The sequence below is a fragment of the Schistocerca gregaria genome, chromosome 1 (assembly GCF_023897955.1).
Source record: "Schistocerca gregaria isolate iqSchGreg1 chromosome 1, iqSchGreg1.2, whole genome shotgun sequence".
Lineage (NCBI taxonomy): Eukaryota > Metazoa > Arthropoda > Insecta > Orthoptera > Acrididae > Schistocerca > Schistocerca gregaria.
Window position 1 is genome coordinate 183,297,669 of NC_064920.1, and position 13,363 is coordinate 183,311,031.

Below are 13,363 nucleotides of genomic sequence, written 5' to 3' on the forward strand. Positions count from 1 at the left end.
GATAGTATGCTAATAAATTTTGTGTCATAAATTTTGTATAGTCACAAAAGCAAAACTATTAATTACTAAAAACCCATGTGGAATGGGATTAAAATAAGATAATGTCTTACTTTCAGTCACCAGTGTCTGTTGTAAAAGTGTTATGATTCATAATATAATATAAAATATATTCGCAATATAATACCAAATTTATTTGTAAATTCACTGTTACTACTACACTGATAGAAAATTTGTCTCGCTTCTGTATTTTAATATTGCCAGATAACACAGTGAATTTAATTGATTAATTAAACCTTTTGCAACTGCCCTTTCTATATTAGAAAGAGAAAATGTACATTTGCAACTCGTACAGCAAATTACAGGATTCAAAGAGGAGAAATTTAAGGTAAAACTGAAAATGTGTCATGGAAACTACTTCTTTATTCGTTTCCCATCTATTTAACAGGGGAACACTTCTTTCTTCAGTATTACCATAGAGCCAGCAAATTTTATTCATAATTTGATCAAATATTTGGCAATGCTACATAAGCAAACTGCATATTTTCCCTTGTTCTTTCTCGTTACAAAAGAATAATAATCATACGCATATTGATGAACCCTCCACAATGGTTTCCTTAGATCCAAAACAATATCCGGTAGAAACTATGTATATGAGAATAAACAACTACTCACCAAACAGAAATGATGCCGAACAGTATGAAGGCGGGGGTTTTCCTGTCTCTTACTCGGTGCTCTTCTGTTTGGAGAGTAGTGATCTGTCCTCAAATACATAATTATATTTCATTCTGAATTTTTCATTTATATAATATCCAAGACAAGTAATTTAAATGTAAGTGATATCATTGGAACAATAATGTTCAACAATGTGCTTCTGATAGACACTTCTTTATCTGCAGAAGTTCATAAGTTCATCAGCTTTGGGTATACCACATCTCAAATAAGTAATAACTACTAATTTCTTTGTACATGTAATGTGAATTCTCAAAGCCCTTTCATACAAAAATTCTAATGACTTTAAAAGAACAAAGATGCCATCAACTCCTTCCAAATCAAACTTGCTCAGAAATAATGACACTACATGCCAAGGACACATCATCATTTAAGCCATCCAGAAATTACCTTCTGCATAATATCAATTAAGACAGCTGAAGTTTGAATAAAATAATTAATACATCTTATAAGCAAAAATACTGTTTCATTTAGTGAAGGAGTTCTTACAACCATATCCCATTTTTAATAAGAAAACATAGGTTCTGTGGAATATGAGGAAACTTTTCAACCTAGCATCACTCCATCACTCATTATTACTCTTTCGAAATTTCTTTTATACCTTATTGACCTAGCATAAAGGGAATACATACCCTGGATCACTTTCTTGCTTTCTTTTAATTTTAAACAACATACTGTGAAATGCTGTATCATATTCTTATTCTTATTTCTGGTCAAATACAAGTACTGCTTTGAGGCAAGAGAGTAGCACAAACCACACAGAAGCGTCAGTAATCAACAAGTTAAATGACATACACAACTGAAGTAAGTGTGACAGGCTCTCAATAATTTTGTCTAATCTATGAAAGCAGACAAGCAGTTGTCTAGAAAAATTAGTTTTGTATATAGGAAAGCAAACTACATGGATATACTAAAGTGGCACCGTGCTCAGCTAACCATACTGAAAATATAACAATTAATGCAACCAATAGAGTAATTCCAGTAAGTTCCAAAAGGAAAGAAAACAATGGCAGTACCAGTAACTTAATATTAATAAGTTTCTTGTTAAATATCACCTAAGATTTAAAATGCAATGATTAGCAAACATCTTTATATGCCAGTAGTTCTGAATTGCAGAATTCAGACACCACACAATAGCTCCAGCCATTCCAAACCGCATAGAAGAATGTGTTCTTTTGAGTGTCTGTTATTAAGCTTTTCATACTGTCAACTGAACCATTCATTAACTGGATCACCTTCAGTTCTTGATTAGATTTATGAAATTCATAACATACATGTTCAACATCTTATTCTCATTAATGATTTTCTGTAATACACCAAAATTAGTTTCATACTATTAGGTATGTAAATGTCAGGTAAGTAGTGTTAATGTTTCTGTATTACCCTTCTGTTTCAACTCACCTAATGACACAGTGTTTAACAATGTTATTTTTTAAAGGAAATTTATTCTTTTAATAAACAAAAGAAAACCTTTTAATTTATAGAATGAATGTTTAACTATATAAAACAACAAAGAATTCCAATGATATTAATTTCTTTTTTTTACTGTGTCATGCAATATGGAAATATTTAAATAATGCAGCACTCACAAATGTGTAAATGACAAAGAAGTGCTGAAGTGAAGCAATGCACAACATAGGCATCTGGCTTGGCTTCCAGATGTTTATTTACTTTACTAAAAATAACAGAGTGGCAGCCTGGGTGTGCACTTTACTTTCAGATTACGAGGTGACTTGATGAAATAAATGAATCACGTGCAGTGACAGTGAAACACGACGCAAAGGAAGTCTGAGACATCATGTGTGTAGGGTGTACAGAGTAAGATGTGTACAGGATGATCAATAATATTTTGTATAATTTAGGAGTTGACATGCAGGGGGTGAGACAGTATGTAAAAATAATGTCAATTTGACAAACTATGCTGTTGATGACATGTTATACCAAATACTTTCAACCTCTGTTACTCATCATGCTGATGCATGATACACTTTCAACACAGCAGCACCAAAGAGATAACCATCAACAATATTGTAGAAATACTGTCATCTTAGGTCTAAATCTTTTGTAGTGTGAATAAATTATTTATTTCATCTTAATGACTACTGGTGATGGGATTATGGTGTTTAGGCTTGGACAGCTTTTCCAAACTCTCCTCATTTCCTAAACCTCACCAGTGTTTTGTCTATGTCTCTGTTCCTTCCCTTTCAAGCCTTCTGCCAGAAGAAGGAGTCGCTGACCCTGAAAGTTTGCCAAGTTCCTTAATCTTTATATGTGTGTGTTTCCTATCTGTGTTTGTCACTTAATATGTATGAGTGCATACCAGAATCACATAAGATGTTTGTCACTGTTATTCCAATTGGAAAGCATACCTTTTCTTTTCTCTTTCATGATCAGTAAATCTTTTATATCTACACTCTACCAGCTATATGGTTTTCTTGGATTCTATGTGAAAAACAGAACACACAGCAAACTTTCCTCTCCATCCAATAAATGGGTAATAGTTATGAAAGTACATAACTATATTATAAGTGACAATGCACAAGAACTGCAATAAGAGATAATGTCATGACAAGGAGAAAATATAGTAAAACTGACATGAGTGCATCTCTTAACATTGGTTGCAGAAAATGTGCAGATGATGCTAGACTTGAATAAGAGCAAAATATTCACTGCAAGATGTGGATACAGGGCAGAAAAAATGGAACAGATACACAAACAGAGATGAGATAAATTTGATATTTTAATGATAACAAATGAACATGACAAGCTAACAGAATGCTAAACGGATAAAGAGCAAAGCAGTCTGATAAATGGAGTATAATTTAGAACATATCTGGCTGTCAGTATCTGAGTGCAAACTGCTGTGATAGACACCTTTTTCACAATTGTCTCCTGTATGTTGTTAAGTTTAGACTGACTGTCATGATTTTGATAAATATATGGAACCATAGTATCACTTGGTGTCTCAGAGGTAACGTGCCTGTTTACAAATACAAAGGCCTCTGGTTTGATCCCCAAGCAATACTACGATTTTTATCTGTCACTTATCACTTCTTTCATCTCTGGCAATACTTATTGACGTGAACATTGTCAAGTGCCACTGTGGTTCTGAAATCGTATTTAATGATAGGTCTCCCTATAACTGGTTGGGCAAGCCAGTTCAAATATCAGAAGAAGGCAATGACATACCATCTCCTACAGGACTATGCCTAGTAAAGCACTGAAGTGTTCAAACCAATCTTTGGATTGATGAGGGCTATGGAACTGTAGCATGTTCAATCCTCTTTTTTTCCCCATTAAATACACTTGATGTTTTCATACATCCAACATAAAAACACCACTATCTCAATGTAAAAATACTGCTGTACCAACTGACTAAATTTTCCTTCCCTTGACATACACATCAGAATGATACATGAATCAGTTCTGATTTGGACTATTTTACATCTCTACTAGCATCTTACAAAATCATTAATCTGGAGACTAGACCACCTCCCCTGTTCCTCAGCTTGAGTAATTCTTGTCTGATGAGTTCACATCGTGGGTATAGGCATCCTACAGTCCAATAGGCCAGAGTGATGGTTGAGTCCATGCAGGGATCTAATCCTGTGGAGTGTACCATAGAACCCAGGTCAAGAGTTACGGGTTAAGACATCAATGGTAGCAAAAATGTAGAAGATTATTTGGTACAACAAAATTGGCAACACGTTCCTCTGAGGTAGAGCACATGGCACCCACTGCCTTGTGGGACGAGGAGGATAAACTTTTTTCCACAGCCAATACAGAAATCTAAGTCTGGTGATAGTATTAAATCAGGTAACAGAGGTACTAATAGTTTCTCCTTTTTATAGCTGTGGGTTGAAAGGACACAAAATATCAGACCAGCAGAAACCTAAGAAAAAGTAAGGAGAGAAACCAAAACAAAACTCTGAAAGGGTAGCCGCTGATTATCAAGATGAAAAAGAAAATAATTACTGTTTCCCTGCAACTAGTTATGAAAGCTCAGCAACTTCAACTGAAATTAAATGGTATTTAGATTCCATAGCTACGAAGCATTTAATAAATAGCAATATACAATTGAAAAATGTGAAAGGATTACCAGAGCCAATTAAAATCAATGTTGTGAAGTCTGGAACATTTTTATATGTTAAGTGTGTCATGAAATTTAAGTTATGAGTGGTGTAAATGGCAAGAATATTCTTATCTTGATTACGGATATTTTGTCAGGTATCCAGAGCTCAGCTATAACCTACAGACAATATGAAAAATAGAATCAGAAGGTCTGCGAGTAGTTTCTGAGAATCATAAAGGTATTATTTGAAAGAACAGTGTGACTCTTGCCATTGGACAAAGGAGTGAGTCAGACATCTACATACTAATCTTTAACATAAAAAAGGAACATCAACATCACGCAGCTTCACCAACAGAGACATTTGCAGATCTGAGTTATGATCATATTCACAAGCTGCAGATGCAAGGTAATAAAATAAACCTAAAATCTGACAAGTCTGATTATTATTTTTGTGTTACATGTATTGAAGGGAAACAGACATCACAGCCCCATAAAACACAAAAAGTAGAACAAACTAGACCACTAGAAAATACTCATAGTGATCTAACTGGACCTGTTACTCCAATCTCATATGATAAATGAAAGGTACATTTTGATATTTATTGACGACTTCACTCATTTTGCTTGTGTATATTTTCTGGAAGCTAAGTCAGAAGTGGCAAAGTTTTTAAAAAGTTTTGAAGTAATGTCTAGAGCTCATTTTAATCAGAAAATAAGTCCTCTTCACTGTGATAATGGGCATGATTATATATCAAATGAGCCGAAGACTATCTGAGAAGACTTGGCCATTTAGTTTGAGTTCACAATGTGATATACATCACAGCTGAATGGAGTTTCTGAATGTATAAGTATGACCATTTTGAATAAAGTGCATTGTAAGCATCCAAAATCCAAACTTGACAAGAGTTTATGGACAGAAGCAGTGTTGACAATGGTTTATATCAGAAGTAGGACTCCAACTGCAACCTTGGTAGAAAAAGTACCATCAGCTGAATGATTTGGGACAAAACCCAACCTCAAGAAGATGAAGGCTTCTGGTTGTTCAGCTTCTTTAAAAATTCCAAAGGAACTTTTAGTTAGTTTGATACTTGTTCACTTAGATCCATTTTTATTGGCTACTATCCAAATAGATATAGATTTTAGTGTCCAGAGCAGAAAGAACTTATTTCAGGAGAGGGCGCAATTTTTGATGAAATGGAATTTATTTTCAACTGGATAGCTAGTGAACAGCGGCTTTTAGGAGAAGATGAAAACAGGACAGACAAAAACAGGACAAAAGAGTACAAAACATACAAAAAGTAGAAAGAAGACAGGAAATTTGAGAGATCTGGTCAAGACACCTGAAAAGGTTGACGCAACAACAGAGAACGAAGGATGTCTGAATGATTTGACAATTATGCAGTACTGGCCTGGCATGCCGAGTCATTTGTTGTTGATGGTCCTGAATGCTATTAAGATATACAAGGGAGACATGTCCAACATGGATGGAGGGATGTGATCAATGAAGAAAAAGTAACTGGAATTTATTGTGATTTGAGATTTGACTGAGTGCTACCCAGGGAAGAAATCAACTGATAGCAAATTGGTGTTCATAATTAAACAAAATCAAGATGGAAATATTGAAAGACGTAACGCATATAAGGCAAGGTTTCTAGTCAAAGGCTGTGCTCAGAGAAGAGGTTAGGATTACTATGAAATATATGCTCCTGTTGCATGTTTGGCTATGCCGAGAACACTGGTGTCAATCACCATTGAGGAGAATCTATTTAACGCCAAATTTATGTCAAAAATGCCTTTCTTGATGGGGAACTACTTGAAGAGATCTACATGAAGATACCTCAAGATGTCACAAGCCAAAATAATCAAATCTTCGAATAAAAAATGACTTGTATGGACTGAAACAGGCTTCTCATACATGTAATCCAACAATTGATAGTTCTGTCAAAGTTGGTGTCATTGGACAATCAAACACTGACAGATGACTGTATGTTGGTACTTTAGAAGAAAGCAGAGTGTATCTTATATTATACACAGATGATGATATAACTACTACAAGTAACTTTGAAGAGATTGGAAAATTGATTTTTCAAATGAGAAATGGGAGAACATCTTGGCACTGATTTCAAAAGGTCAGATGATGGAAAGATTATAAGTCAATCTATACATGCTCGAAAACTACTGGAACATGCTGACATAAATGATTGTAACCTGGCTAAGACACCATCAGAGACCAAGCCCACAATGCACACCAAGCCCACAATGCAGACCAAGCCCACAATGCAAAGCAGACCACTGATGAATAATGGTGAAGAGTACATAGGTGAATCTTAACTATTTTGTCTGTCAGTGGGTTGTTTGATTTATGCTATGCTTACAAGACCAGAACTGAGTGTTCCAGTAAATTATTTTAGCAGATACCACAGCAAACAAAGAGAGGGCCATTAGAAGGGACTTTAAAAAGTAACAAGATACATTAAAGGAACACTGAATTTTGGTTTGCACTATGAAAGAGGAGGAGCAGAGTTGGTTCTCTGCTATGCAGATGCTAGTTTTGGCAGTGGATAAGACAGGAAGTTTACATGGGGATTCCTTTTGCAAGAGCATGGGTATATTATTTGTTGGACAACAAAATGTCAAAGCTGAATCTCCTATCTCCAACTAAAACAGAAGATGTAGCCTTGGCCACAACAGCATCTGAATTTCTGTGACTAATTCAACAACTGACTGACATGGGTCTCAAGGTCAACTACCCTAAGGATTCTTGCATTCATTTGTTTGAAACATGGGAGCATCAAAGAATGAACACGTTGACATTAAATATAATTTTGTCAGAGACTATATCAGCAAGGGAATTATTGATGCACTTTATGTAAGTACAAAGGGATAACAGGTTATCTTGTTGACTATGCCATTCATTACGTGGCAGAGAATCTGTAAAGTTGTGAGATTGTTTAAATTTTGCTGGGTGAGTTGAGAGTTGTTTGAACTGAGGAGGAGCACTGAGTGTTGCAACTGAGATCTCTCAACTGAATTATCTGTTTAGTACCTCGCACCCATGTGCTATTATTTTTTATTCTGTCACTGGTAGCCAAGAGTTAGAGTTTTCTGTCTTTATTCAGAAATCAATAAACATTATCTGAACTTTGACAAATAAATTGATGTTATTACATGTAAACTGATAATTCATGTGCCTGAGGAATGCTCATAGCTCTCTAAATTCATCACCTCCAAATAACGGAGTTCTAAATGGTGTGACAGTTATCTCTTCTCCATTTAGTTATAGCTACCCCTGATGTGAAGCATTCTGATTCTGCAACGAACAAATGGACACACCAGTTTTGTACCACAATGTAAAACTTAATTTGGGCTTTTCATATTTTTCTTCTTAGTGCTATGTCAACTCTATTGATGCACACTAAGTCATGTATTCATAGCTATTATCCAATGCATAATATATTACCACTAAAATGGTCAACAGAAGTTACAGATTTTGTTTGTATGTGACAAAATATGTCATGACAGTGATTGAATCCATGTGTCTGTTAGATTATCATAAATGATCACTTTGCTGGTCACAAACACACAACTGGTTACAAATAAGTCACTCTCCACTCATTTTTGTATGATGTACCAGCCTCATTGTTACAGGAGTCTGTGTATATGGTTAGCAATATTGGAACTGCTAGATTACTGCTATGAGTCATGCAAAAAGGATTCTTCAGATGGTTCATCTGGCAGAACATTTATAAAAAAAGACAAAGATTGTGTTGTGAGTCTGGGTCCAGTAACCAGTTTTCATCTGTCAGTTATTTGAACATAACTTTTGTACTTCTCTCTTCTTCCCTTTTTGACCCCACTGCAAAGCCTCCCATAGCTGTACCCAACAGCCCACTGTTCTGTTCCAAATATACCCCTGCACACACCCAAAGGCAGCACTAGCATTTTCACCGACCGCTACCCTGCTATACCCCTCCCCACCTTACCCAGCACCCGTTCTGTACCTCCACTACATGACAAAGATCACTGCTCACCTCAGATACAGTCACTGTCAGGGCTTAGTGCCCATAGACAACAGTGGCAATGTATGTGTGAGTTATGCATGAGTGTTTCTTGCTTTATCTACATCTGATGAAGGACTTAGTTCTATAGCTATTAATATTTAGCTGTCATTTTTTTAATGTGTCTGTCTGCCACTCAATTTGTCTTCCATGTGGTGAGTAGCAGTCTATTCTTTCCATATTGTTATTCAATCCTGGATTTTCCATTGTATTTTGTCATTAATAACAGGCAGAGATAAACATTTATAGATTAAATAAAAGAGCAGAAAGGGCAACACTCTCATAATTAGAAAATGAATTTCATGCCAAGTCCTGCAAGCTTAGTTGGTCACTTAAGTGGCTGTCAAGTGCAGAAAATATGAGAAACACATTCTTAAACTTTTGGGGCCAGATTTCTCACACATGACCACACATACATTTCTCACATGTGACCATGCATTCATCATTTTTGATGTAATAGTAAATGTTTTTGTTCAATGTGTTCTAGGGAGAAATCCAACAAGTGTTTGTAGCTAACAAATTTGACAGACAAGGTAGTGACTAGTGCATGATCGCAGTGTGTTGCTATGGAAATATTTGTATAGTTTACACATGAAGAAGCACTGAGAAACCTGTGTATTTCACAGATTAAGAAATATTGAGAAACCTGATAAGTTTCTGTTTAACCATGGAGGGTTATTCTTTTCATGAGCAGGCATTTATGACTTTCATGAAGAGCTGCACAAATGATAATGGATGTGAAGCTAAACGATTGTATCGAAACATGATTTTGGACAATTGACTCATACAATATTTGCTTCTGTTTATCAACACTTCATAGAGATAGAACAGCAACATCAGTTATTTACTGACACAGGATAAGATTAGCTCTGGTCATATGTCAGAAAGAGTTTATTTCACACATTGTCAAAGAACCAAGTACCAACACATCACATCATCTCAAATCTTATATTATGATATGAACTACTGATGTATCTATATCATCTTCAACACATGCAAAGTGCTTGACAACTTTTCTCTGTCCAGAAAAGAATCCTCATGATACATCTCAGGCTAGACACCAGCACAGTAGCTGTGTTGGCTTGGAAGGATACATGATTGTCTGCTAGTACCATGTTCTTCTAGTATAACTTATAGTTGCTGCCTACAAGAACTTGTTTAAGAACACATCTCTAGACTCCTTACAGGATGCCTTCCAATAAAAAATGAAAAATATATGGTTTATGCATGAGGGGTCTTTCAGCATTTTTCAGTGTTTAACATGCACTGGATATTTATTATGACAGACTCCTTCTCCTTGACATATGAAGCTAAGGAAGGACCACTTCCATTCACTGCATCTTCAATTTACCTCTGTCCTTTTGGCTATCATGTGTGAGGGAACATAAAAAAATTGGTTTATGCAATACATAGATGAATAACCAATGTGTCATGGAAAATGCAAAACTTTTCGAGACTGCGTGGAAGAGTTTTTTTCCATCATTCAATGAGTGCATGCATGTATAAAAGACAGTAAAGGACATTTTGAATACATATTATGGATTTCTGACTAAACAATTTTGTAAAATGTTCTTTCATTAACATTTAAGAAATGAAGGACTTTACAACATATGTTTGCATGAATATTTTGTTGTTTTGTGTGTGAAATCTTTTTAATGAATTTACTACACTTATCTCATAATAGAAGTCTCAGATATTCTGAATTCCATTAATACTTCAATTGTGAAACAAATTAGGAACTTCTACCACAGTTCTGTTACTGGTACAGTCCAGTTCACTTCAATATGCAACAATGTATTCTGTGATTGCTCATTTACTTGATTAATATGCCATGTATCTCTTTCATACTAGAATGATCTCTTTCATACTAGAATTACAACTTAATTTACTTGTGATTAATCACACTCATCCATTTTAAGATCTGCCTCCAAGATCCACTGATGAATGTAAGACTGCAAACCTTGAAGAAGCATAATGTAGATGTTACAACAGTTTTTTGTATGAATGTGCATATTTTGATTACTCTGTTTGAATGATAATTCATAAATACATGTTGTAATTACTGTGGTGAAGGAGGTTTCATTCAAAGAAGTTGCTACCCACTGCAGTAGAGATAAGTTTTTGTAGTCAAAGAAAACCACCACAATGTATAACAATTGGACAGAGAAAACAATCTGAATATCCCTAAGAAGGAACCAACACAACCATATGTACTATTTAACGTTCAGACTTCAAATGTCCAGTGAGATTGTTACCAAATCACAGATTTAAACACTTACACACACAATTTTAAAGAAATTCTTGTTTCTGCTGATCTATATGGGTCAAATACATAACAACAATATATTTATGCATACTGTCAAATAGAGTTGGAACTGACATGGGTAAGCGAGCATTTTACCTTCTTCTACTTGTTAAATTACAAAGTATCTTCACAGTTTGTAAGTATAATAAATAGTGAATTAATGATTACTAAAAGTAGAATTAATTGCATAAGTATGTAGCTTTACACAAGCATCAAGTATAACAAATGAACTGTTGCTTTGGCAAGGTTTCTAAGGGAAGGGATGTTCGTGCTTAAAAGCTATTGAAACCGCCATTCCTGTACTACAACTATCAAATTTGGCTTATAATGCCACAGTGCTTACAATACAGTCAGTACATAATGGTCAGTGAGCCATGCACTCAAAAGAGACACATTCTTCTGTACAAATCAAAGGCATCTGTTGAGGCAAGCGTTGCGGGCAGCAAGGAAGAAACTAGCAAATGGACACAACGCAGGTGGCAACCAACAACTGGACAGACAAAAAACTCAGTATTAAATATCTGAAATATTATTTTTGTTATTGAAAGCAGAGGAGCAGAGGCAAGCCCTACCCTCCAGATAGTTCTGGTAGGTCGCATTCAAGCCACCTTTCACCATGCCTGACTGCATCATCATCATCCCCACATCTGCAAACAGGGAAATAAGAAAATACTGCAAAGTCCTTTAAACTGCAATATAACTATCATATGTAAAATTGTTAATCCAGGCAGCAGTGTCAAAAGGAACACTCTGAGAAAGCAGATACAGCAAAGCATCTGTTTTTCCCAAGACAAAAGATGCTATTAGGTAAAACCATATCAATAGCGGGATACTGAAGCTAATGCGAATTTATCTTACTAAAAATATTTATTGATGCAGCTTATTCAAACTATGATTCAATATTGAACATTTTTAACATACATGAGTGAATAAAGACTTTTTTAAATTTCAAAATACAGTAAATATATCTTAGCAAGTAATTTATCCAAATTTTAGTAGATATTAGAAAAGATGTAATTAAAAAAATGACAAAGCAATAAAGTGATGTTCTAATTTATCTCTTGCAAGCAAATCACCAAATAAAACTGCATCAAAGAGACTGGAAGTTTACCTGATATCATTACCAAAGGATAAAACCATGCATTAAAAATCAGTACTATTCCTCAAATAACACATAAATATTAAAAGTCTATCACTATACAGAAAATTTGGGTACAATACAATTAGACTAAGATAAGAAGTCACTTCTGCTTTGTTTCATTCAGTACTTCTTATGGTTATATTAGAAATATTTAACAACAAAACTATCCAGTAATTTGATATGCAAACAACAAAAATCAAAATCTTCAGACAACACATTTTTCTGTCTAATTAAGAAAAGTATTTCAGTTTCATAAAAATGTACAAGCTGTCATAAACATGCCACAAGAATAGGTAAAGTTAAAGTCTAATGAAAGGTAGTAATAATGTTCATAAGAACCTCTGTGTTTTTCTATATCTAACTGAGAAAATGCAAGCACAAATCAACACACTGACTGTAGTACAACATATTAAGAATATTTATTTGGGCACAGGATAGCAACATGCAAAATCAGGTGCCCACATACACAGGTAAAAGTTGAAAACAGAAATAAATATTGGGAATATACAATATTAACTTTAGATAAACTGACCCTCACTCACCAGAGAGCTGGAACCATGCCAGAGCCAAGATAAATATATTCACGAAGGATTTTTAAAATTTTAATTCTAACCTTCCCCTTTTCTTCCTTCTTTGTTTGCAGAAATTGCATATCTCTGAAGTGTTAACAATCTATATGCCATCTCTTTGATGTTACTCCGTCACATTACTTTATTTACATTTTTGCAGTCTCTTTCTGTCATCTAATCAGAGTCCCTTTCTCATTCCATGTAAACAGAATCCCAGCAGAAAGTTATTTATGTGATTTACTCTGTACCATATTTCTTATGGCTGTCACTTAACCCTTGACCTTTTTTCTAAGCACAAAACATTTTACGCTAAGAATATTAACTGGTGCCAATGCAATGACATAAAGCTTATGTGTTCCAGGAAGTCTTACCACCACTTCTGTCACATGGACAGCAACAACCCACTCACATACACTCAAGTTTAGTGAGACTGGTAACATATAGGAGACTAAGCTTCTCCAAGAAAGAAGTCAGCAGTGCCATCTTGAA

General features: G+C 34.9%; 1 protein-coding gene across 7 annotated transcripts in view; it reads right to left on the reverse strand.

Moving 5' to 3' along the window:
• Positions 1-13,363, reverse strand: part of LOC126336369 (calcium-activated potassium channel slowpoke) — a 1,528,406-nt gene that overhangs the window by 341,444 nt on the left and 1,173,599 nt on the right. For 3 of the 7 annotated variants that reach the window (XM_049999994.1, XM_049999988.1, XM_049999979.1), the window contains exon 15: positions 11,737-11,811. The exons of the other annotated variants lie outside the window; for them this stretch is intronic. In XM_049999994.1, coding sequence (XP_049855951.1) covers positions 11,737-11,811 — 75 coding nt within the window. The remainder of the gene's footprint in view (positions 1-11,736; positions 11,812-13,363) is intronic. 7 annotated transcript variants of the gene reach the window in all.